The sequence below is a fragment of the Schistocerca cancellata genome, chromosome 7 (assembly GCF_023864275.1).
Source record: "Schistocerca cancellata isolate TAMUIC-IGC-003103 chromosome 7, iqSchCanc2.1, whole genome shotgun sequence".
In the NCBI taxonomy this organism is placed as follows: domain Eukaryota; kingdom Metazoa; phylum Arthropoda; class Insecta; order Orthoptera; family Acrididae; genus Schistocerca; species Schistocerca cancellata.
Window position 1 is genome coordinate 136,116,692 of NC_064632.1, and position 24,747 is coordinate 136,141,438.

The following is a 24,747-nucleotide window of genomic DNA, read 5'->3' on the forward strand; positions in this document are numbered from 1 at the left end:
GGTTTTCCATTTGTCTAGGGTCCAATCAATGTGGTCACAAGCCCATGAGAGGCACTGCAGGTGATGTGCTGTTAGGAAAGGTACTCACGTCAGTCACTTGCTGCCACAGCCCATTAATGCCAAATTTTGCATCACTGTTCTAACAGTTATGTCCATTGCACATCCCACATTTGATTTTTGTGGTTATTTTATGCAGCTTTGCTTATCTGTTAGCACTGACAACTCTACACAAAGGCCACTGGTCTCCGTCATTAAGTGAAGGCCATCAGCCACTGCACTGTCCGTGTAATGCCAGAGTTTAGTATTCTCAGCATACTCTTGACACTGAGGATCTCAGAATACTGAATTACCTAACGTCCCACACACCTAGCGCCAACTATCATTCCATGTTCGAAGGCTGCTACTTACTGTCGCCTGACCATAATCACAACAGAAACTGTTTCACATGAATGACCTGAGTACAAATGACAGTTCCCCCAATGTATTACCCTTTTATATCTTCTGTAAGTTATACTACTGCTGTCTGTGTGTGTGCATATTGTGTCCCATAACTTTTATCACCTGAGTGTAAAATGATATGGCATTAAAAGCATCCACTGCACAAATGGAGTCATATCTTAACAACAAAAAACAAAGGGCCACAATTGCAGTTTATATGACAGGAATAACATTAAATTTAGAGAAGGGTAACATTACATATTACATTCCACAAGGTTCAGTGTTTTATCAATTTCTGTTTTTGGTCTACTTAAATGATTCACCTGAGCCATTAGAAGACTCTTCAGAAACTGTAATCTTTGTTGATAAAACAAATACATCAATAAAGGACCCAAACATACACATACCAGAATCGGGCAGGAGAACAGTGCTCCAATCTCACAACTGATTCACAACCCACAGCTTAATCCTTAATGTTACAAAAACAAATGTTATAAAATGTACAGGTCACCCAACCAAATCAAGGAATGGTGTGAATTTTATTGTTATTTCTGAATTTCTTCCACTTAAATTTTTGTTTGTAATGTTCGAGTACAATTCACTTTGGCCTATATGCTGAGTAAGATTGTCACCTCAGCAAAGGTTGTTTGTTCCCATGAACCATGCTGACCAACAAGCCACTTTTTTGAACAGTCAATATGAAGCATGAGGGAGAAGTCATGTGTTGTCTGCCAGTTGTTGCCGGAGTATCGACTGAGACTGGATGATCTTTCTGGCACTGGCTTTCATCTTGCTATGATGTGAACTCTCAACTTCAACTCCAACTCCCTCCCCACCCCTCCTCCCTTATATTTTCAGACTTCCGTGCCACCGCAAAACCAAACTCTTTGCATGGCCTCCTTGACTGGCTCAGGTCCCCAGGGGCCAACTCAAATGCACCATTCGTATTCTGTTAACAAGAATACAAACAGCAGGTTTCCAGTTACATGTGTTATTACAAAACTCTCTTCAGATGCCTGTGTCCTTTCTTACCCTGGCCATATACCACTATGACACTGAACAGCAATTCCAAACAAATAAAAATGACTTAGTGGTACCTTAAGTATGGTACAATGGTTACACAATGGATGAGGCTCCATGTGTGAAGTTCCTAGGCATCTAGACAGATAATAAATTGTGGTGGTACTGGCATGTAGATAAATTAACCAAAAAGCTCAATTCTGCTGCTTTGTTGTTATAAATTTCTCACTGTATTGACGTGCAGACAGGATTGCTACTATACTTTACATATATTCATTCAACACTGTTCTATGGCGTAATCTTCTGAGGTATTGGAGCTAAAGCAAAAAAAGTATTTATTTTACAGACACATGCACTCTTGAGCTCAGACTGCAGAAGTGCATGACTGGTATGTGGCAGGTCAATGACTGATCATTATTCAGAAGCCACTTCAATGGCTTATAGATTCTTACTCTTAGTTGCCAATACATGTCCTCTCTATGGGACTTTGTGGTTAATTTAATAACAAGAGTGAATTTAGGAAGAACACTAAGAAGCAAGTTTTATACTCTGGTTGCCAGCAAACATCAGACAGGTAACAGAAAATCCTTAAATATTAAAATCAAATAATACCCCATTAGGCACTACCCCTGTAATTTCTCATAATATTTGGAGTCAGGTATGTAAAACTCTTTGACTTTGATAGGTATTAACTTTGTCAATATATAGATAGTTACAGTGATCTGCTTTGTCTGAAGTATTAGACACCAACAGCTATTGAATAATTAAGGAGAAGCAGTGGCCACGTTCGAAGTAGCTGATTTTTTACCTGTCATACACACACTGTACTGCAAAACTTAAAAATTATATACATAAAGTAATATAATATACTACGTATATGGTGGAAATGAATGAAATTATGTTGGCATGTTACCAGATGTCTCCCAGTTGTGCACAGAAAATTGGATGACACATGGTGTGAGTTTAGTGTGACTATAGGGCCAAATGGGGCTGGCTCACAGCAAGTGGCAGTTAAAGGAACATGAAAAGATAATGTGTCAACCAGCAAACAGTTATGATGCACTTTGGTTGTGTTCTTCATTACAACATGTAGATGACTTCATACGGGGAAGAAACATTGGGAAACTGGGAGAAGCATGAAGAGTGACAAGTGTAGCCCAGGAGTTTGGTAGTGTGCTCACAGCATTGTGTATCATACACATAGGAAGTGTTCCTAACAAAGGCACTTGCTACCCACATGAGATGAGTTGATCGACCAAGGTCAACTACAGCAACGGATGACTGCCACATTGTGCCACAGGCAAGGAGGAACCCACAACAAACAGTGGGTGCAATTGCAACCAGCTTTAACAGGACTGCAAGGCACACAATCCCACACTCCCCAGCGGCACGGCAACTACATGCAGTTGGTCTCTTTGCTCGACAACCAGTACATTGTGTCCCACTGCTACCTGCATGTTGGCAGCACTGTTTTCAATGGTGCTGAAAGCATAGGATCTAGACCAATGAGAGCTGGGGTCACTTGTTCTTCTTGCATGAGTACAGATTCATTCTGAGTAGTGATTCTGTATGTACCCTCATATGGCGAGAGGTGGCCTCGTACGACGAGAGGTGGGAACATATAATGCACCCAGGAACATTGTTGAACATGACTGTTTTGGTTGTCGAGGTATTATGGTGTGGGGAGGCATAATGTTGCAAGGGTGTACTGATCTTCAAATCTTTGAACACAGTACACTCACCAGTCAACATTACTGCAACAATGTACTTCTTCACCATGTGTGTCTTTTCAGGCTGCATTCAGCCCTAACATCATTTTTTTTTTTTTTTATGACAGTACACACCTGCATCAAACAGTGCAAATGGAGGAGTTCTTGGAATGAGATGATATGCAGTGAATGAACTGGCCAGCATGTTCCCCCAACTTAAATCCGATCAAGCACAAGTAGGTTGCATAGGGGAGACGTATTGAAACTTGTCTGCATGCACCAATGACCATTGTCAACTGTGCTGGTAGAGAAATGGAATGTCTTACCACAAGAGCGCCTTACCAACTTTGTGGCCAGCATGGGAGCACATCATCAAAAAGACACACACACACACACACACACACACACACACACACACACACAACCGCACGCACGCACGCACGACTGCAGTGCATGATGGGATTGGCGACTGGGTGGGGAGGGGGAAGGATAGTAGGGTTGGGGAGGGGGACAGTAAAGTGCTGGTGGGGAGAGCACAGGGATGAGGTGGAGAGAGGGTAGGGCAGCTGTATGCATTCGGGAGGTTAAAGGTGAGGGGGTGGGAGTGGATATAGAGAAAAGTAAAAAGACTGGGTGCAGTGGTTTAGTGCTGGAATGGAAATAGGGACAGGGCTGGATGGGTGAGGATAATGACTAACGAAGGTTGAGGCTAGGAGGATTACAGGAATGTAGGATATATTGCAGGGAAAGTTCCCACCTGCACAATTCAGAAAAGCTGGTGTTGGTGAGAAGGATCAATATGTCACAGGCTGTGAAGCAGTCATTGAAATGAAGAATGTCATTTTGGGCAGCATGTTCAGCAACAGGGTGGTCCACTTATTTGGTGATTGGCAACTTTCCTTTTTATAATATTGTTACTATAATACCAGTGTGTGTACATTAGTTAGCACTAGTGATACTTTTGTGTTAGTATACTTTAAAAATGCAGTCTGTATGATTGTTTCCGCCTGCAAATACATAAACTTGACTCATTCTTTATCCTTGAAGGCTCTTTTTCATGATGGAATTTGTGGAATACAATGTATGAATGAATGAATGAATGAATGAATGAATGAATGAGTGACTGAACAGCAAGCAAGTTATGGGGCCGCTCAGACCAAGATCAACTCTGTGTCTCAGATAAAAAGCACAGGTCTGGTACAGTAGCCCACTTGAACTTTGACTTAGCCACAGTTTACCATGTTCATTTAGGCTGCTGCCTTAGTGATTCAACATCCCTACTCCCATGAACATCTCCACTCTCAAAAAATAAAAATGGTTTGAACTTGAAAGAGCCCAAAATAATCTGCAATTTCACAAACAAACGACATAAATGACTATTTCTCTAATACTAGCTAGATAACAACACTACAAAAAGAATAGAATTAGTAACGGAAAAAATAACAAATCCAATAGCAGAAATTGCTTATCATATGCTGATAGCCACCCCATCCTCAAAATAAATAAATAAATAAATAAATAAAAAGAAGAGGAGGAGGAGGACGAAGAAGAAGAAGAAGAAGAGTAGGTTAGGACTAGGAATTACAGAGTACTTTTCTAATATACATGAAGTAATCACTCCAAGTGTGGCATGAATTTTTCACCACAAACAGCATAGCATTAAACAGTACAGGAATTTGACAAAAATATGGAAACACTGTGAGAAATGCATGCTTCAACATAAATGTGGATGCTAGCCAAGGCTGAAGATTGCACTCTTGTACTTGACCATAAATGGTAACATGTGTAATGTCCTCAATATGCTGCAAGGGTCAGTCACAGTTAGAAAAATGTTCTGCCTAGTTGTGAGTGCATTATGCTGGAGCTGTGTATGCAGTCCTAAAGCATCAACTGCACACCGATCAGCATAGCGCTATGAAACGACATCGAGAAGGCGCTGACCCACGTCCTGAAAGAAAGAGTGGGCAACGCCACACTTCCAGGAAGACAGAGTTCAGCATCCCCTGTCAATACTCATTTAACCAGTAACCCACTGATGGTCAGGCCCAGTTCAGTCACAGACTTCAAGAGTGTCAGTACTGAGTAATAGGAAGATGCTACTTAGCCCACATTTTGTGAGTAGTAATAGTGAGTAATACAATGGCATGTAGGAGGCACAGGAAGCAAGTTGTGTTTATTTTCTTTTTAGAAATAAAGTGGTATATAACTCAGCATGCTATATGTACAGATCATTTTGGATTCCTGCCACCGACCATTACAGCTTCTCTCCTTCCTTGTTTGTGTCTAAGCTGACTCCTACAGTAGCCAACACAACACTAAGCGAATTTCAATGTGGGCAAATGGTCAGTGCTTGTATGGTGGGTGCTTTCATAACCAAGGTAGCAGAAGCATTTGGTGTTTCAAGAGGTATCATATCGAAGATTTATACCCCATACAGGCAAAGTGGAAAGACATAATCCACTAAGTCATAATATGGATGAAAGTGTATATTGAATGATCACCACAGACGGTCATTGAAGAGGATTGGGACAAAAACTAAGACGATGACAGATGCAAAAGTCACTGCACTCATGAACCCCATCAGCATAAGAACAACACAAAGGTAGCTACATAAGCAGGGAATTACAGGGTGAACTGGAATTTCAAAACCACTCATCACTGATGAAAATGCCCAACACAATGCCAAAGCCATAAAACTGGACTAGGGAGCAATAGTCAGATGGGACCTGGATAAACAGAAAGAACCAGACATTGTCGAGGGTTTCAGAGAGAGCATTAGGGAATGATTGACAAGAACAGTGGAAAGAAATACAGTGGAAGAAGAATGGGTGGCTTTGAGAGATGAAATGGTGGAGGTAGCAGAGGATCAAGTAGGTTAAAAGACAAGGGCTAGTAGAAATCCTTGTGTAACAGAAGAGATATTGAATTTAACTCATGAAAGGAGAATATATAAAAATGCAGTACACGAAGTAGGCGAAAGGGAGTACAAATGTCTCAAAAACGAGCTCTACAGGAAATGCAAAATGGCTAAGCAGGGATGGCTAGAGGTCAGATGTAATGATGTAGAGTCATATGTCACTAGGGGTAAGATAGATACAGCCTACAGGAACATTACATACACCTTTGCAGAAAAGAGAACCACCTGTATGAATATCAAGAGGTCCGATGAAAAACCAGCTCTAAGCAAAGAAAGGAAAGCAGAAAGGTGGAAGGAGTATGTACAGGGTCTGTACAAGGGGGATGTACTTGAGTGCAGTATTATGGAAGTGGAAGGGGACATAGATGAAGATGAAATGGGAAATATGATACTGCCTAAAGAATTTAACAGAGCAATGAAAGACCTAGTCAAAACAAGGCACCAGGAGTAGACAACATTCCATTGGAAGTACTGATAGCTTTGGGAGAGCCAGCCATGACCAAAATGCCACCATCTGGTGAGAAAGATGTATGAGACAGGTGAAAAACCCTCAGACTTCTAGAAGAATATAATAATTCCAATCACAAAGGTTGAAAGATGTGAAAATTACTGAACTATCAGTTTAATAAGTCATGGCAGCGAAATGCTAACACACATTCTTTACAGATCAATGGAAAAACTGGTAGAAGCTAACATCAGGGAAGATCAGCTCGGATTCTGCAGACATGTTGGAACATGCAAGGCAATACTGACCCTACGACTTATCATAGAAGATAGATTAAGGAAAAGCTAATCTACATTTATAGCATTTGTAGACTCAGATAAAGCTTTTGACAATGTTGACTGGAACACTCTCTTTCAAATTCTGATGGTGGCAGGGGTCAAATACAGGGAGCAAAAGGCTGCTTACAATTTGTACAAAAACCAGGTGGCAGGTATAAGAGTCGAGAGACATGAAAGGGAAGCAGTGGTTGAGAAGGGACACATGGTTGTAGCCTATCTCCAATGTTATTCAATCTGTATATTGAACACACAGAAAAGAAACAAAAGAAAAATTTGGAGTAGGAATTAAAATCCATGGAGAAGCAATATAAACTTTGACGTTTGCCGATGACATTGTAATTATGTCAGTGACACATGAATGGAATGGACAATGTCTTGAAAGGAGGATGTAAGATGAACATCAACAAAAGCAAAATAAAGATAATGGAATGTAGGCGAATTAAATCAGGTGATGCTGAGGGAATTAGATTAAGAAATGAGACACTTAAAGTAGTAGATGAGTTGGGGGAGCAAAATAACTGATGATGGCCGAAGTAGAGAGGATATAAAATGTAGACTGGCAATGGCAAGAAAAGCATTTCTGAAGATGAGAAATTTGTTAACATTGCTTATAGATTTAAGTGGCAGGAAGTCTTTTCTGAAAGTATTTGCACAAAGTGTAGGCATGTATGGAAGTGAAACCTGGACAATAAATAGTTTAGACAAGAAGAGAATAGAAGCATTCAAAATGTGGTGCTACAGGAAAATGCTGAAGATTAGATGGGTAGATCACATAACTGATGAGGAGGTACTGAACAGAATTGGGGAGAAGAGGAATTTGTGGAACAACTTGACTAGAAGAAGGGATCGGTTGGTAGAACACATTTTGAAGCATCAAGAGATCACCAATTTAGTATTGGAGAGAAGCATGGGGGTTAAAAATGGTAGAGGGAGACCAAGAGATGAATACACTAAGCAGATTCAGAAGGATGTAGGTTGCAATAGTTACTTGGAGATGAAGAAGCTTGCACAGGATAGAGTAGTATGGAAAGCTGCATCAAACAAGCCTCTGGACTCAAAACCACAGCAACATTGGTGAAATATCTTTAAATGTAAAATATTTTAGACTACAAATAACTGTGGTATACTCTTTGCTAAAGATTCAGAGAAAAATGGAAATGTATACATTCTAATGATGTTCAGTGCAGAAGGGAGTAGGTAAAAAAGCATTTTACTGCTTCAGATATTGAAGATATACTTGAAAAGTATGCTACTGAACTACAAAAAGGGTTACACAGAAATCGTTATTATGAACTCATACAGGTCCTTGTAAAATTTGTCAGAAGAGACACTGGCAAGAAATTAAAACTATGATTTCCTGGTGCTGTGCACACAGCAAGGCAAATGGCAAAAGCAATTCATTGCTACATATGTTCTTATTTAACTGTGTGTGGACAATGAGAAGATTTAAGAGACATTTCAATGTACATAGCAATGATTTATATGAAACCATGGTTCTTTTGCAATACAGCTGTCAAAGATTCTCAATATTAAATGCGTTTTTTCCCTATCTGCACAGACAACAAATAAGAGTAATAGGTGATTTCTGCAGAAAATCATATTCTTCTTTTATGTATTTCTAATCTGGAACACTCTGAAGACAAATAAGTTATTAGTATTATAATACATATAATCTGAAATATAACTAACTTTTCTTAGGATGTCAGTAATATACTGAAAGCTATCCACAAGAAGGCTTATTGTTTCTGTTTCCATGGAAGTACAGCTCCACTCCTCAGATAAAGGTGAAAAAGTGTATAGTATTGGCTGGTTGTTGGTAGTAACTGTACTAATATTCAAACTTCCATTGTCATTTGTATTAGCATCAGTCTCAAACCTTATAGTTAATTCTGGTGTCTGGCCATTCGTTTTACAAAATAGTTTACAGAATGAAGGCGTTTTCCTCACATGCAGTAAAGTCCACAATCCTGAAGGCCTTTAAAAATAAAAACAAGTAAAAAAATTAGCAAATGGGAGAATTTTGTAACAAAGTACATATAATTTTAACACAGTAGCTTACAATTATTTTACAGACACAAGAAAATGTAATAATATGAGTACACATTTTAAAATTATCAGAATAACAACCATGCAACTGGTTCAAAATTTATGATAATTTATTAATTTGTATTGGATGAATGACAGGAAACATTTTTCTTCATAAATTCAACCCATTCTCCTTTGGATGTGCAGGGTTACAGAACCCTCTTCCCAGAACACAGTAAGGGATCACTGTGAACAGGCAATAACACCAACAAACTTACAACCAGTATCTTGACTAAAGTGTGCTGCTGTGTAAATCTTCAACTGTGTTGTGACAAGGAAATCATCGAACAATTTGTCCTGCTCATAGGATCTAATATTTGGAAGAGTTGTGTCCTGCACCACAGTGCCCAGCAAACATTTAACTATATTAATTACATTCTTGAAATTAAGAATACGTATTGCTCCCTTAAGGGTTTAATCCAAAAAGAGAAGATTGATGATAGAATCTTCATCTTATCGTGCAGCACACAATTTTCTGTATCAAGCCAACACTCAAGTATTGAAGATTCCTGCACATAAGGTTGGTATGCATCTCACTGCTTCTGAACTGCAGGTCATGTGCCATCAATGAACAGCTTACAAGCTCTAGCATTTACTCACATCTCTAGGAACCGGTAACAAACATATCCAATGTGAACACTGACAGTAGCCGTTTTCCTACAGTACTGACCAGTACTGTTCAAGCAGAAGTCTCAATAAAAGGTTATGAGAGTTACACACTGAAATATCATGGCAAACCCAAAAGTTATAAATGTTAAGATGATTTTAATATCTGTAATTGTACAGATGTGGAGGCTTTGGTTCAAATTTTCATGCACTGTCACCAAATACTACCTCAAATTTTTGCATATTTTAAGTGTTCTGTTAAAAATTAGAAGTTTATACACCAGTACCTAAGTCTTTAATCAAATTTCAATTTATGACATGACTAAACATAAGCTATCACTAGCCGCGAAGTGGAGCAACTTGTAAGTATAATAGTATCTGAACTGACCCAACAAAACATGTTCAACAGAAACATTTTCATTGTGCCCACAACAAAGTGTGCACTATGGGTTTCTTCCTGTAGGCCATGTTGATAAGACAGTGACAAACACAAGTGATGCACCCAATATGTATTCCAATGTGTACAGATTAGGCATGTCTGCTGATCAAGGCACCAATGTGATTTCACTATAATGCTCCTTAAACTGACATTGTAACACGAATAGTTATCCTGCTACAAGATGTCATCGCCTTAGGGGGAGATTTCAAGCATGAAGTGATGCAGATGGTCCACAATAATGTTCATATAGTTCACTGCTGCCATGATGCCTTAGATTACCACCATAGATCCCATGCAAGTCCAACTTAATGTACCCCATAGCATAAATCTGCCCTCAGCGGCCTGCATCTGTGGCAGGTGCATGTTTCATGCTGCCATTCCCCTGGATGATGGCATGTAAGGACCCAACCAAAGACCTGACGTAATAACAAATGCGATTCATTCAACAGGTGACATGTTTCTATTGATCCACAGTGAAAACGTGGTGATGATGTATCCACTGCAATCATAACTGACAAAGTCGGGTCAACACAATGACACAGGTGTCATATGATGTGGAGCTGCATTTTTAACAATGGCCTTTGAATGGTGTGCTGCAAAACAATTGTGCATGCACCAGCATTGTAATCTGTTCTCAGGTCTCTCACAGATCGCTGCCTTTCCTGGGTTACACAGTGGGGGATCCTCCGACCTCTAATTTTTGTGATGAGATATGGTCCTTCAATACTATATGGTCTACTCATTATTTCACTATCCTCCAACCACTTTCCATAGAAGCTCATGACAGTAGTATGCCAACAGGAGACCAGCTGCCCATTTCAGAGACTCTTGTTTCCAGCCAGAGTGCCGCAACAATGTGCCCTTTGTCAGAACCTCCTATATCAGCAGTTTTCTGCATTTGCAGCCCATATCTTCACTATTATGACTGCCCATTTGTCTCTGTTCAGCTCATATTCATTCCTTACCACGGCACGTGCCAGAACACCACCAGGAGGCATTCAATCTTGCAGTGGGCTGTGGTCATAATGCTTTGGCTCATCAGTGTATGTGTATTTTGTACATACCAATAAAATTTTTCAATATGCATATTTATTACAGGAAGAGATAAAGACACAACAAGACGTGCTGGATATCATAATCATCATACTATGTGTCTTTTGACATCCACAGTTAGATAAAGATATCTAGATCTTACCATGCATTACAGTCTTGAGCTATAAGCATCCAAGTTTGTCGTGCATATATTTCATTGTCATATACTCATATTCCATTAGTGTCACTTTCAATCTAGAGTGAGGGTTTCCACCATCTTAAAGTATGCTTTTATCTCACAGCAGACAGAATCTTCACATCTACTAGCTGTTATTCCCATAAAGCTACTTTTACTATGAAGAATAACAGGCTATGTACTCTGGACACAGTCTAATTTATTGGCCAAACTACAATTCAAACTCAGTTTACAACTCAGATAACAACTTAGTTGTTTCCCAAGAACATCTTGTCTGTCAGGTTTCTGTTGTCTGACTCTTCTATTTTATATATTCTACATTCTTAGATCTGTATTAGTGACACCATGGCACAATGCACGGTACTGCAGACTCTGAGCGACTACTTGTGATGATCGAAACTCATCAAATGGATGTCTTTTGCTGCCATGACTCCCCAGGAACACCTCAAACATAAAAATTCAATCCCAACCGACAAAATCACCTCAGTACCTTAACTAACAATAACAGTGCTGCTTAAACTCAGCTGAATGCCAGTTATGAATGATTTCAATTATACTAACTGCTAAGGGTGCAAGTGTTTCACAAAACCAGTGAAATATTAACTAATTTATCTGTACCCTTACACTAGCAAAGAACTTCCTTAGGCCCTCTACTATTTAATCAACTTACCTGAATGTCCTTTCCAATTCCATTCATCATAACTGAAGTCATTATTATGTCAGCCCACTACAGTCTGTTTCCCGATAAATTTGTTTATTTTCCTTGTCTCTCCAAGTAATTCTCAAATGTATTTCCACATTGTTCTCTGATTAGCCCTCAGTTTTTTTAATGGTTTTCATATAAATAGCCACATCTCACTGCCAACAGTGAAAACTGACACTACACACTGATCACGGCCTTCTCTTTTTAGACACTTTTTGGAAACTTTAGTTTTGAACTACTGACTTTACCAAAAGCACTAAAAAAAAAGTGGCTTTTTCACTCTTCATTTTCATTTCTTTTTTTGTCTATCCAGTCATCACCTTCAACTGCTTTAAAAGCAAAATTCATGAACTAGACTTTATTGTTCATATGCACTATTTTCTTTTTGATGTACACTATTCTCTTTTTGATATGTTGGTCACCCTTTATTTTAATTACAATTATTTTCAAACTTGTTCTATCAAGTTTTTCCATTTATTGTTGGCATTTCTCCGCACTTGAAGCAAACACTACAAAATCATCAACAAAATGTGTGTTTCAGATGTTCTATTAACACATATTCTTTTATCACTTTCCCAGTTTAAGGATCTGAATACTTCAAGCATGGATGAGAAAAGTTTTGGTGACATGAAATTTCATTGCCTGGGCCCTCTTTGAGTACAAAGTACCTCATTATTTTGAGGAAGCATTTGAATCTCTATTTAGTATCCCCACCAGTGGACACTTTGATGCAAAGCAGATGAACTAGCATGGGTAGCACATTGGTCTAGTGTGGACAACTGGCACAGGGTACACACACCGTGCATTGTATGGACAGACTTGCTGATGGAAGGGTTTACCTGCAGGAGACAGCAACCTGCATGGGCAGTTTTAGTGCTGAGTCCAACCACAGCGGACCTCATCTTACGCCTCATGCTGTATGCCATTTCTGTGCGCTCAGTTGTCAGCTGCTCACAACTGCCATGTGTTGTGTTTATCTCTCTGCACATCTGTATGTGGTTTTGGACTTTCTGCTTCTTCATAGACTGACTAGCACAGTGAGTTTTCATTTCCTCCTGTGGGGTTCTATTGTACAATTTATTGAGCCATTGTCAACCATACAGTACTTTGTGCTGACAATGTTGTTCAGGGTCATTGTCATGCTTGGGCAGATACTAAACACTGCATTATTTCTCACAGACTGTAGGTGCAGATTTTGATGAAAGTGGCTCACATACTTCCTCACTATCTATGAATCCCAGACAAAGTGGTAATTCATGCTTTATGCTTAATATTATAATTTTATTCAGTAGTTTCAAGTGTTGTATTATATGAACTTCTAAAGTCAGATTGTTCCTTTGCTTGATTAAAATCTGAGTTTTTTTCTTTCTTTGTAGTTTAGAGATACTTTTAGTGAACATCCTTTATTAGGGAAGGTATACTGATAGGTCTACAGTTTTTATGACTTTTCTGCCATCTTTCTTTTTAAGTACACAAACATTCTGCAAACATTTTTCAAGGTTCCTTTATATTACTTAGCTTCCAAATTTACGCATTTTTACTGAAACACAATTATCTCCTTGGCACCTTCCCATTCTTCAAACTTTGTATGACTTAGTACACCTCTTCATTGCTTTAACAGTAGAAAATTTACATATGTCTTGGAATTCTTCTACAGTTTCCTCTTTATTGCTAGTACTGTATTATCTGACATCTTAACTGATGAAATGTGAAGTTATCCCAAGATAAATTTCTGTTTTGTTTTATTCATTGTTTTCAACTGTTTCACTTAACAAAAGTTTCTTTCTATTTTCTCACGGCCTCTCAAAGATGGCTACAACTATCATTTTCCTCGTGACTATGCCTGCTTACATGCGTGTCATATATAATGTGCACATCTCTTAGTCCATCTCCTCCCCCCTCCTCCTTGCCCATCACCTCCTCGCCTCCATATCTGCCCATCTCACCAACCCACCTCTCTCTTTCTATCCCCTCCCCTCTCTATTCATTTCTTTCCTCACCCTCCGTCTGTCTTTACATCTCCTCCTGCTCCCTCTTTCCCTATCCACCCCCTCTACTTATCCATCCCCTCCTCTCTCTCTGTCTGTCCATTCCTTGCCTCCGTATCTGTCCCTCTCATTGTCCTCTTCTCTCTGTCCTTCTCCAACCCTATTTCTGTCCATCTTTTTCTCCGCCCTCCCTCTTTGTCCATCTACTCCCCCAACCTCTGTTTACATCCCCTCCTGCCACTCGCTCTCCCTATCCATCCCCTCCTGACCCCCTCCCCCACTCTCTCCCTATCCATCCCCTCCTGCCCCCTCCTCTCTCCATCTCAACCTTCCCTCAGGCACGTCCAACAGATATGTAGCCCCTGTGAAAGAGGTTGAGAAAGCAGGCTAGTACTACTCCCACAACACACCTCTCGTGCAGCACAACCTAGATGCCAAGGGTTTGTAAACTATTTTTTGTCCCATGCCGTGTAGGCTGCCATTCACTGCTGACCGATAAAGCAGGCATATACGCCTCCAACATAACACGCCTGTTGTGCTGGGCAGTCTACACTTTGGGTATGGAAAAACCATTTCTTGCCCCTGATGTGTAGGTTGTTCTGCAAAGCAGGTCGATAAGGCACAGGTCAATGCTATCCCCACACAATACACCTGCTGTGCAGGGCAGCAAATACGCCAGGGGCTTCAACACGTCTCTTGTCTGTGCCTCCATAGGAGTTTGTGTGCCAAATTGGGTCCAGGGTCCTGGGAGGAGTTCCCAGACATACATAAATATTCTCAGCTTTGTATATAAAGAGAAATATCAGACATAATTGCTGGCCAGTAGTTAACTTGAGGAGGAGAAACGTTTAATACTGTCAATAGACACACAATACTTATAAGTAAAAGTGATGAAATTATCCCAGCTTTCAAAACTGTAATTTCCTTCCTTGGAGAGAAGAGAAGGTTAGAGTGGGAAGGATAAAAAAGTAAAACAAGTTGGCAATTCTGTCTCATAATTATTAACTTTCGCAACTGAATTTTTCTTTGATACGATTACAAATAGTTTTGTTTAACCTAGTGTCATTTGATTTTAATGTTGCTTGTCACTCTCATCATATTTTCAACAGCATCTACATCTACATCTACATTTACATCCATACTCCACAAGCCACTTGACGGTGTGTGGCGGAGGGTACCTTGAGTATCTCTATTGGTTCTCCCTTCTATTCCAGTCTCGTATTGTTCGTGGAAAGAAGGATTGTTGGTACGCCTCTGTGTGGGCTCTAATCTCTCTGATTTTATCCTCATGGTCTCTTCACGAGATATACGTAGGAGGGAGCAATATACTGCTTGACTCCTCGGTGAAGGTATGTTCTCAAAACTTCAACAAAAACCCATACCGAGCTACTGAGCGTCTCTCCTGCAGAGTCTTCCACTGGAGTTTATCTATCATCTCCATAATACTTTTGTGATAACTAAATGATACCGTAACGAAGCGCGCTGCTCTCCGTTGGATCTTCTCTCTCTCTTCTATCAACCCTTTCTGGCACGGATCCCACACTGCTGAGCAGTATTCAAGCAGTGGGCGAACAAGCATACTGTAACCTACTTCCTTTGTTTTTGGATTGCATTTCCTTAGGATTCTTCCAATGAATCTCAGTCTGGCATCTGCTTTACCGACAATCAACTTTATATGATCATTCCATTTTAAATCACTCCTAATGCGTACTCCCAGATAATTTATGGAATTAACTGCTTCCAGTTGCTGACCTACTATATCATAGCTAAATGATAAGGAATCTTTCTTTCTATGTATTCACAGCACATTACACTTGTCTACATTGAGATTCAATTGCCATTCCCTGCACCATGTGTCAATTCGCTGCAGATCCTCCTGCATTTCAGCAACAACATTGCCTTTGACATTTTGCTTTTGTTTGTTCTGTCCATGTATGCAATAATAAATAAAATTTATTTCACCTTTATTTCCATTTGGCCCTTATCAAAACCATTTTGTGTTTCTTTTCTTTTGAATGAATTTGTTAAGGACATATTTGTAGTTCACCTCTTCAAATTTTACAAATGTTTGACCTCTATCACAAGTGATATCACACCCAAAGTTCCCCCAATGAGTATCTATCTCTAGTTTTTGTCTAAATTGTATGTAGAGTGTACTGATCATCATGTGTTAGGATTTGTTGTCGTTTATCAACTTCTATAACTCTCCACAGAAGTCTTCTACAACTTCATCAGAAAGTCAGCATACTGGTGCATAGAATCAAATCATTTCCTTAGGACCTCTTCCTTGTATTTTCAAATAAGTCTACTGTTTGAGATTCTTTCCACATTTGTAATATCATCTACAATATTCTTATTGAAAACAAAACTTACACTGAATTTCCTCCATGTTCCATTATGTTGTAAAGCATGTGACCAAATTATATTCTGTCTGGCCTGACCCCGTTTCAGTGACAAAACTATATCCCATTTGAGCTTATTTAATTCATCTTTCCACTAACCCATCTCTGAATTCTGGAGCTCTGCAGTCTCGTGTCCCTAAATAAAAAGCAGCACAAACAGTTGGTTTTCCAAAGCCCATGTTACTGTCTATTTTGCCGAACTTTGCATAGCAAGATAAGGGTGCAGAAATAGCTGGGAATGCCCATATTCTAAAGTCATTGCCTGAATTACCAGATCACTACCTCCAAGTTTATTTTGCTCAGTGTGGAAAACCTGCAAACCTACATCTCGCAGTGTACTCCAAGATACACTAGTCTCCCAGGACTAGAAGAAACTGACAATGCACAGGTACAGCAATAAAACTTGACAGAGGTATGTGGATCACATGCAAGAACATTTCTTAACTTTCCAGCCAATACCACTGTTTAAAACAGAAGATAGCAACAGATTTACACTCAGCATGCTGTCTACAGAGCTGGTTGGTGAGCAGCCCATCCACATTTGGTCTCCATAATGAGAACCCTCAATACTGATACCTTATTGGCACTGACAGTGGCATGGTGTGAACGTCTGAACTGGACATCAAAATCTACCTTAGTACTATGACATTCTTATTAATCACCTTTTTCTGCCTACTGAAAACTTGCTACTAACATAAAATAATGTAATTTGCTGCTGCAAATCCTTAGCAACTGAACAGGCCAGTCCAGTCTTATGACCATTAAAGACACTCAGATTTGTGTAATTATTTATTTATGTTAGACACAATCAACACTGGTAATTAAACATCTCTGGTAATGAAGCAGTGACTTCCTTAATTTACCCAGAAAAATACACAGTAACGTATTTCAAGCCACGAGTTTCACACTGTAACACTCTATTTAATTCTTTCTGATTAGAGGTAACAAAAAATAACAAGAATGGAGTAAACGGTGTTATGCACTGATCCCCCACCTTTGCTGGCCCATCCTCACCAACTTTGTGCCCGAATGAACTAAACTTCACAATGCACAATGCACATGCAACCTCCTGACGAGTTCTGTCAAATATTTCAAGACTTTCAAGATACATACATACATACTCCTGTCAGAGATCTAGCTCAAAACAAGAATTCACACAAGTTCAGTAAATCTAGAAGGCTACATCTTTCTAAGACATGAGAGATGTACCCAATGAAGGGGTGGAGTAGGAATTGTGATGAAGCAAGCTGGGCTCTCTTTACTTCCTCTCTTGTTTTGCAATCTGCCTCCTTAAATTCATTTTTGCCTAAATACCATTAACATGCATGAGTATAATCTTCAGTTTCATGAAAGAGAAAGGTTGGCGGCTCAGTCTTAAGGAATATAGCACCAGGTCTAATTTTGTACTTAGTTTTATGTATGTATGTAATTTCCTAATTTATTTTGACCATTCCTACTTAATGCCTTTGTTACAGAGTGAAATTAGTAATTCTTTCATAACATAGATTCTATTGCTGACTTATAAACAAATATAAATTCTGTACTAATTACAAACATTTGGAAGAAGAACACTAGGATTCTTAAAGAATTTATTTGGCTCTATTCGAAACATATTAGCAAAGCCAACCCTTAATTAGTTCCAAAATAATTAAAGGTTCATCAAAAGCAGTGTTTGTACAACTATATCTCTTAATTTCATTATTTAAACAAATAATTTGGCCTAACCCTTGCAGTAGAAGGAATGGTTAAAAAGAAGGAACTTTTCGATGTATTCAGTTAATTGAATGAGTTATGTTTTAATTGTAATTTCTGTAACTTAAACATCAGACAATGTGTAGTTTCAGTGCCTATTATTGTGAGGATATATAAAGGATCGATTTTTAGTACTGAGGCAGACAGTCCATGGCCAATTTTCAGATGGAAATATGTATTGGTTAGAGTAACAACATTGCATCAACTTACCAGTGGAACACAAATAGGCCATGTGTTAGAACAATTAATGACAATGTGTCTAATTTATTTGCAAAAATAGTGTCACATGTACCATATTATTCAGCAAGAACTGTGAACTGTATGGTTATGTTTTTATTGCTCATAGATGTTATACAGCAAACTACTGTAACAGTATGCTGTTGTTGTCTGCAACCTATTAACGAGACTTATCAACATTTACCAATAGTGAACTGGCCATATAATTGTGTAATAATGGGGGGTTGTGAACAGTGGAAGTAAAGAACTGTTAAATGCAATTGTGCAACTGTTGGCTACATCATTTACAGTCTTCAGTGTTGAACTTCCACCCCCCATTTTTCAGCCCATATAACAATGCAGTACGTTGACACTGAGAACTATCATTGAAGAAATAAAACAGGTGACCATCACAGGCTGCTTATAAACTCTGATTTATTGCCTAAAATGCTACATGCATTCAAAAATAATAAAGATAAATAAGTGGAATATATCTTCACAGAGCTCAAATCCCTCAACAGAAAGCACCTGATATGTGTCCTCTTCAAACCTCCTAACACAGGTGGGTTTGTCTGCTTTGAAATCGCTCGTTCAAGTCTCAAATCAACATACGAGCATGTTATTGTACCCCTAAAGACTGGAAAAGTAAGAAGGAAGCCTGCACCTTGGCTAACTGAAGTACTAAAACAGCTCATGAATCTCAGAGACGCTGCACATCAAATACGCAAGCTACAATACATGCCTGAAAAGCATATTACTTGCAAGCTGAAGTGAAACAGAGTCAGTTAAGCTGTGAGAAAGGCAAAACTCGGACATGCTCATACATTCACCGACGACAGAAACGGAGCAATTGTCCCATGGAATAACCTGCATTGTCTAGGTATGGGCAAAGTAAAAGCTGCAACTCATCATGTTGTCCCAGCCAAAGAGCTACATACACAATTGAACCACAAGGGAAACAAACGTTTACTAGAGGAGGGTAAACGACTGTAGCCACAAAAAATTCTGTGTAAAGCATGTTACTTGCAACGCCATCAAAAAGATCATCATGCATATCAGATCAGGATCTACTGGACACGATGGCATCACAATCCAAATGATGAAGCTTATTAATGAACAACTACTGCCCATTATAACAGATTTCTTCCACCAGTCCTTAATCACAATTGTTTTCCCTGAGACCTGGCAATAGGAACTAGTTAAGCCATTACCTTAAAAGGACATTGCCATGGTACCCCCTGATTACTGACCTAATTCTTCCTGCACTGACCAAGGCCTTTTTATATAGTCTACAACCAGCTAACAAACTACCTAACTACAAACAATCTACTAGACAAATACCAATCATGTTTCTGTCAACATCACAGCACATCACCTGCCTTAATCAAGGTAACAGATGACCTGCAGCTTGCCATAGATGCACAAGAGGCAATTATCATGAGCTGCTTAGACTTCAGCAAAGCGCCTGACACTGTCGACTAAGACATTTTAATCACCAAACTTAGCAGTCTAAATTTCTTGCCAAGCGCAGTGCAATGGTTTTGCCCATATCTGACGACTCACCAGCAATGCGTCACATCCAGCACCATAAAGTCACAATGGAGGCAGGTACTATCAGGTGCCCCCCCCCCCCCCAAGTATGGTAATGAGTCTAATACTCTTTTCATTATATGTAAATAATGTGTATTCTGTTTTACTCTACTGCAAAGACCACATGTACACTGATAAGCTCCAGCTACACATAAGTTCAAAACCAACAAACCTGAAGCCAGCTATCGAGAATCTCAATACCTACCTGTGCACAGTATCAAAATGGGCATGAAATACATCATTAAAGCTCAACCCATCCAAAACCCAAGTGGTGCTGGTTGGTCATTCCAGTCTCATTAGCCTGGTATATCAGGAATCCCATCATCTTCAATCCTAAATGAGATAAATCTCAACCTCTCTTCCTAAGCAAAGAGTCTAGTAGTAGTAGTAGTAGTAGTAGTAGTAGTAGTAGTAGTAGTAGCGGTAGTGGTAGTGGTGGTAGTAGTAGTAGTAGTAGTAGTAGTAGTAGTAGAGTAGTAGAGTAGTAGATGAAAATCTAAATTGGACTGAGTATCTAACTGCAATGTGCAAGAAGGCATCAGCAACTCTCCACTCCCTACAAAAATATAAAAAGCTATTCCCTCTTGGGAAAAGAAACTTGCACATACACTTCCACTAATGGATTACAGTGATATTATCCTGTAGAGCCTTTCTCAGGAATGCTCATGGTGCTCAGAACTGGTTATGAATGCCTGTGTCCATTATGTTTGTGAATTTCAACTATTTGATCACGTTTCACCACCATATGCACAGCTATCCTGGCTGCATGCAAGGAAGTGCAGTGATTTCCTTACGCTCTGTCTTCTCTGTTGTCTTATCAACGAACACTGTCCTTTATATCTCCTCAACTTTAACACACTTGTCTGAACAACATGGCAGAAACATCCACTCTATCGTTCAGCCACTTTCTCAAAATCCTTCTCAATAGCAGGAACCCTACTCTGAAATAACCTCCCACATTATATTGGAGAACTAAATAACATCTCCAGCTTCAGAAGACAATTAATGATACATCTGCTAAAGCAACAATAAGGATAAGCACTGTCCCTGTACACTCTCAATACCCTTGCATATCCATCTTTACAACCTAATCTTCCTCATTTCCCAGTACTCTTAGCTGGTGCAGTCTCCTTAAATTTCCTTTTTGTCAGAACTTGCTATGTCAGAAAACATCCATTTTGTACAACTAGAAATTCATCTTGTTTCTCCCACTATCATTATTGTTATTATCATCATTACTTTTTGTATCACTATGGTACCTATTAACTGCAGCAGCTGCAGAAATATAAGTAGTGTCAGTATAAACTTTATTAGTTCATAGTCTGCTCACACTGCCACTCCAGACACTCAAATCATTTTAATAGTAGTTGTCACATTAAAATTGTTATCTCACAGGTAAATAAGATGTAAAGAAAAGATACCGTATTTGTGAAACCTTGGTCTGATACAAGAGAGGGCCTGAGGGGCCCAACCAGTTCAGATTAAATAAATACATTAAATTACATGTTTTAGACCCAGTACTAGAATTTTACAGATTAACATAGAGAGATCAAAATGCCAATATTTATTAAAACTCTACCTTGAAAATAATGTTGATGTGTTCGCTATCCCAGAAACACATGCTAGTGATGAAGACCAATTCAACACAAGGGCTCAAATACCAGGATACAATCTCCTCAGCACAAATTATATTCCAGCTTATGGGATCACCACACGTGTGTGCAGTATAATAGAGAATGCTTTCTTCATCTCAACAGGAACCTCTTTCATTCTAATCCTGCCTGGTATCTCCTGACCTGGGGTTTTGGGCAACATTTCAAAACTCTCCCCAATTCCTAAACCTGAGCAATTCTTTTCTTTCATCCCTCTTCCTTCCCCTTCAATCCTTTTGCAGGAGGAGGAGCCACTGGCTACAAAAGCTTCCAAATTTATGTAACCTTTATATGTTTTTTCTCCTGCCACTGCTTGGTGAGTAGACTTTTTTTTATCCATCCAATTATGTTGATAACATCTTGGGATGGATTCCTCCCTTGATCAATAACTATGGAAGATTTGTGGGTACAGTATTAAGCACAGCAAGAAAGCTAATTCCCTGAGGAGTACTTTCCTGGATAGTCTGAAGTCAGTGAGAAACTGTATGAGGATTTCCTCTTAACAGGACAACAAGAAATAGCAGATGAACTGCTGCACAGTCTTGACCCCTTGTGTCACCAGAAATAGCTGGACATAGTTGAAAAACTTGACTTCGAAAAATCAAGAAGAAAAGCTTGATGCCTCTTATGTAATTTGGGAGGCGCAAATTGAACAACATGCAACAACCACCTCATAAAATTGAGTACAGCTGCTGCACAAATCATCTCGATATCACAACTACCTATTTCCCAACATCACACCACACAAGTGAAGCAAGAACTGAGAACTATGATGACAGAATGTTCAAATCACAGCCCTTATTCTGTCCCATTCATTTCAGATGACATTTCAATGACTTTACAACACATTAAATCAGGTAAAGCTCCAGATTTTGATGTTATACATCCAGAATTTCATCTGCACTGTGGAAAATATGCTACAACATAGCTACTTCAGCTTTACTCCAAAATTTTCCGCACAGGATCCTTTCCACAACTGGAAACAGATCACGATCACTGGTATCGTAAAACTACGTAAACTCAACAACAAACCTCGAAGTTATCATACTATTGCCCTTCTTAGTATGATGTACAAATTACTTGAGATACTGTTGGAAAGATTCATATCTAACAGACTGGATTCCGAACACACCATAGCCATGTGGATCAAGTACTTTCATTGACAAGTTACGAAGAAGCTGGCTTCCAGAAACAGCTAAAGACCTCTGCTGTATTTATTGACTTACCTGTAGCTTATGATACTGTGTGGAGGCAGGATGTTGTGTATCAGCTGCTCCGTGTAAAACCCTTCAGGAGAATAGCACAACTCTTAACCATATGTTGACTGACGAACCATTTGAAGTAACTACAGGCAATACCACTAGCGACCAGGAGACCCTCAACAATGGACTAGCTCAAAGCTCAGTCAAGACTCCGCTACTAGTTAGCTTGTATATTGCAAAGGACTTAAGTACAATGGGACAATACTTTCATAAATGGGGATCGCAACTGATCCCCAACAAAATTGAATCCACTTGTTTTCATCAGAGCAATCCCCTAGCCAACTGAGAATTGGGCAAATTTTTTGAGAGTAACTGGCGAAAACCACAGAGCATTCAGTAACCAGAGACCAGAAGGCAAAGTGCCAGCGTACAGCAAATATATAAGCACCACTTCCACTATGAGCAGCCAGTGGAGCACGTCATTTCTTGGTACCATCCACAATTCGCATTGGCTCATATGTTCAGCATATGTGCTGTCACGTCCTCCTACCTCCTCGGGTGATCGAACTAAACAGTTTCTTGTTATCCTTGGGGGCATGCCCTGCTGGCTGCTCATAGCATAAGTCATGCTTATATTTGCTCTTTATATGGCACTTTGCCTTCCAGTCTCTGCCTATTGAATGTGCTGTGGTTTTCAGTTCTTGATACACGAAAGAGTGTAAACTTGACTTTCCATACTGACTTGTCCAACGACCATGCACGTATGATTGTTTTGAATGAAGTAAGTATGACAGCTTTCTATGAATTATCTCATTTTTTGTAACTCCTTGCATTGACTTTATAACTCGCATTCCCCCCTTGTTGTCACATTATGACATCATAGAATGGAGCTATAGTAATCTGAAACCATTTGTGCAGTTCAAGAAATGAATTCCCAATACAAATGTAGTGGATTTGTACCACATCAAATCCTTTGTAAGATGACAAGCATAATTATTCCAATTACCCACACAACAACTGTTACAACGGTTCTCTTTCTTGGTATAAAGTGCAGTCTTGTTATTTTCCTTGATGTGCATGTTATCTCTCTCTCTCTCTCTCTCTCTCTCTCTCTCTCTCTCTCTCTCTCTGTGTGTGTGTGTGTGTGTGTGTGTGTGTGTGTGTGTGTGTGTGCATGTGTGTGTGTTTGTTTGTTATACAGCAGACAACAACAACAACAACCAAAGCCTTGTAGAAGAAAACATTAAATATATAACAGTCCACTGAACAAAACAAATTAGAAATAACCTGTGACTGTACCAGCAGCATGAATATGAATGCTATTGTCAGCAATTTAGTGGCATTACAATGTGCACAATTTGGTTTTTCAGATACCAAATCAGAAGATTAAATTTTGTTGGAAGTATGCTTAAAGCAACACAGTGGTTCTTTTACATGCCACATTCTTATATGATCTGGTGTCTCTTGGGAGCTTTGTGTGTGGGCAGTGGAAGAGATTTGAACTTACAACCTTACTGTCGTAGCAATGTACTGTCCATACAGTCACTGACAGAATGAAAATGTTAGTGTTAAAATTTAAAGATACAGTGATACACAGCAATGCTGTGTTCTAGAAAAATGTAAATACATGCACAAACATTTATTCTCATAGCATAACATGTAACTCAGTCTTTAGATCATCATTTAAAACTTAATACTGCACTCATAGCTTATTTCAAACTGACTATCTTGCTCAGAATTAAATTAATCCGCTTCAATGTTAACTCAATTACTTGTCATGTGTGGTATTCCACTGGACTACACTTTTTGCACCAAGTTAAAAGTATCAAAAATTAAGCTGGAAATTTTTCCTACAGTGACTGTGTATTTTCATAAGGATAAAGGAAGCATTTTCAACTGGTGACATCACATTCCATGACATCTATACAACAAATGATACCGAAAAAGACACATTTTTTACATATCTTTAATATGCTGTTATATGAAAACAGCACCGTTTTGTAACATGCAAGTTTAA

At 39.1% G+C, this 24,747-nt stretch overlaps 1 protein-coding gene across 1 annotated transcript in view; it reads right to left on the reverse strand.

Moving 5' to 3' along the window:
• LOC126092666 (uncharacterized) overlaps positions 1-24,747 on the reverse strand; it is a 186,831-nt gene that overhangs the window by 19,364 nt on the left and 142,720 nt on the right. Inside the window, exon 9 of the mRNA XM_049908388.1 lies at positions 8,557-8,842. Coding sequence (XP_049764345.1) covers positions 8,557-8,842 — 286 coding nt within the window. The remainder of the gene's footprint in view (positions 1-8,556; positions 8,843-24,747) is intronic.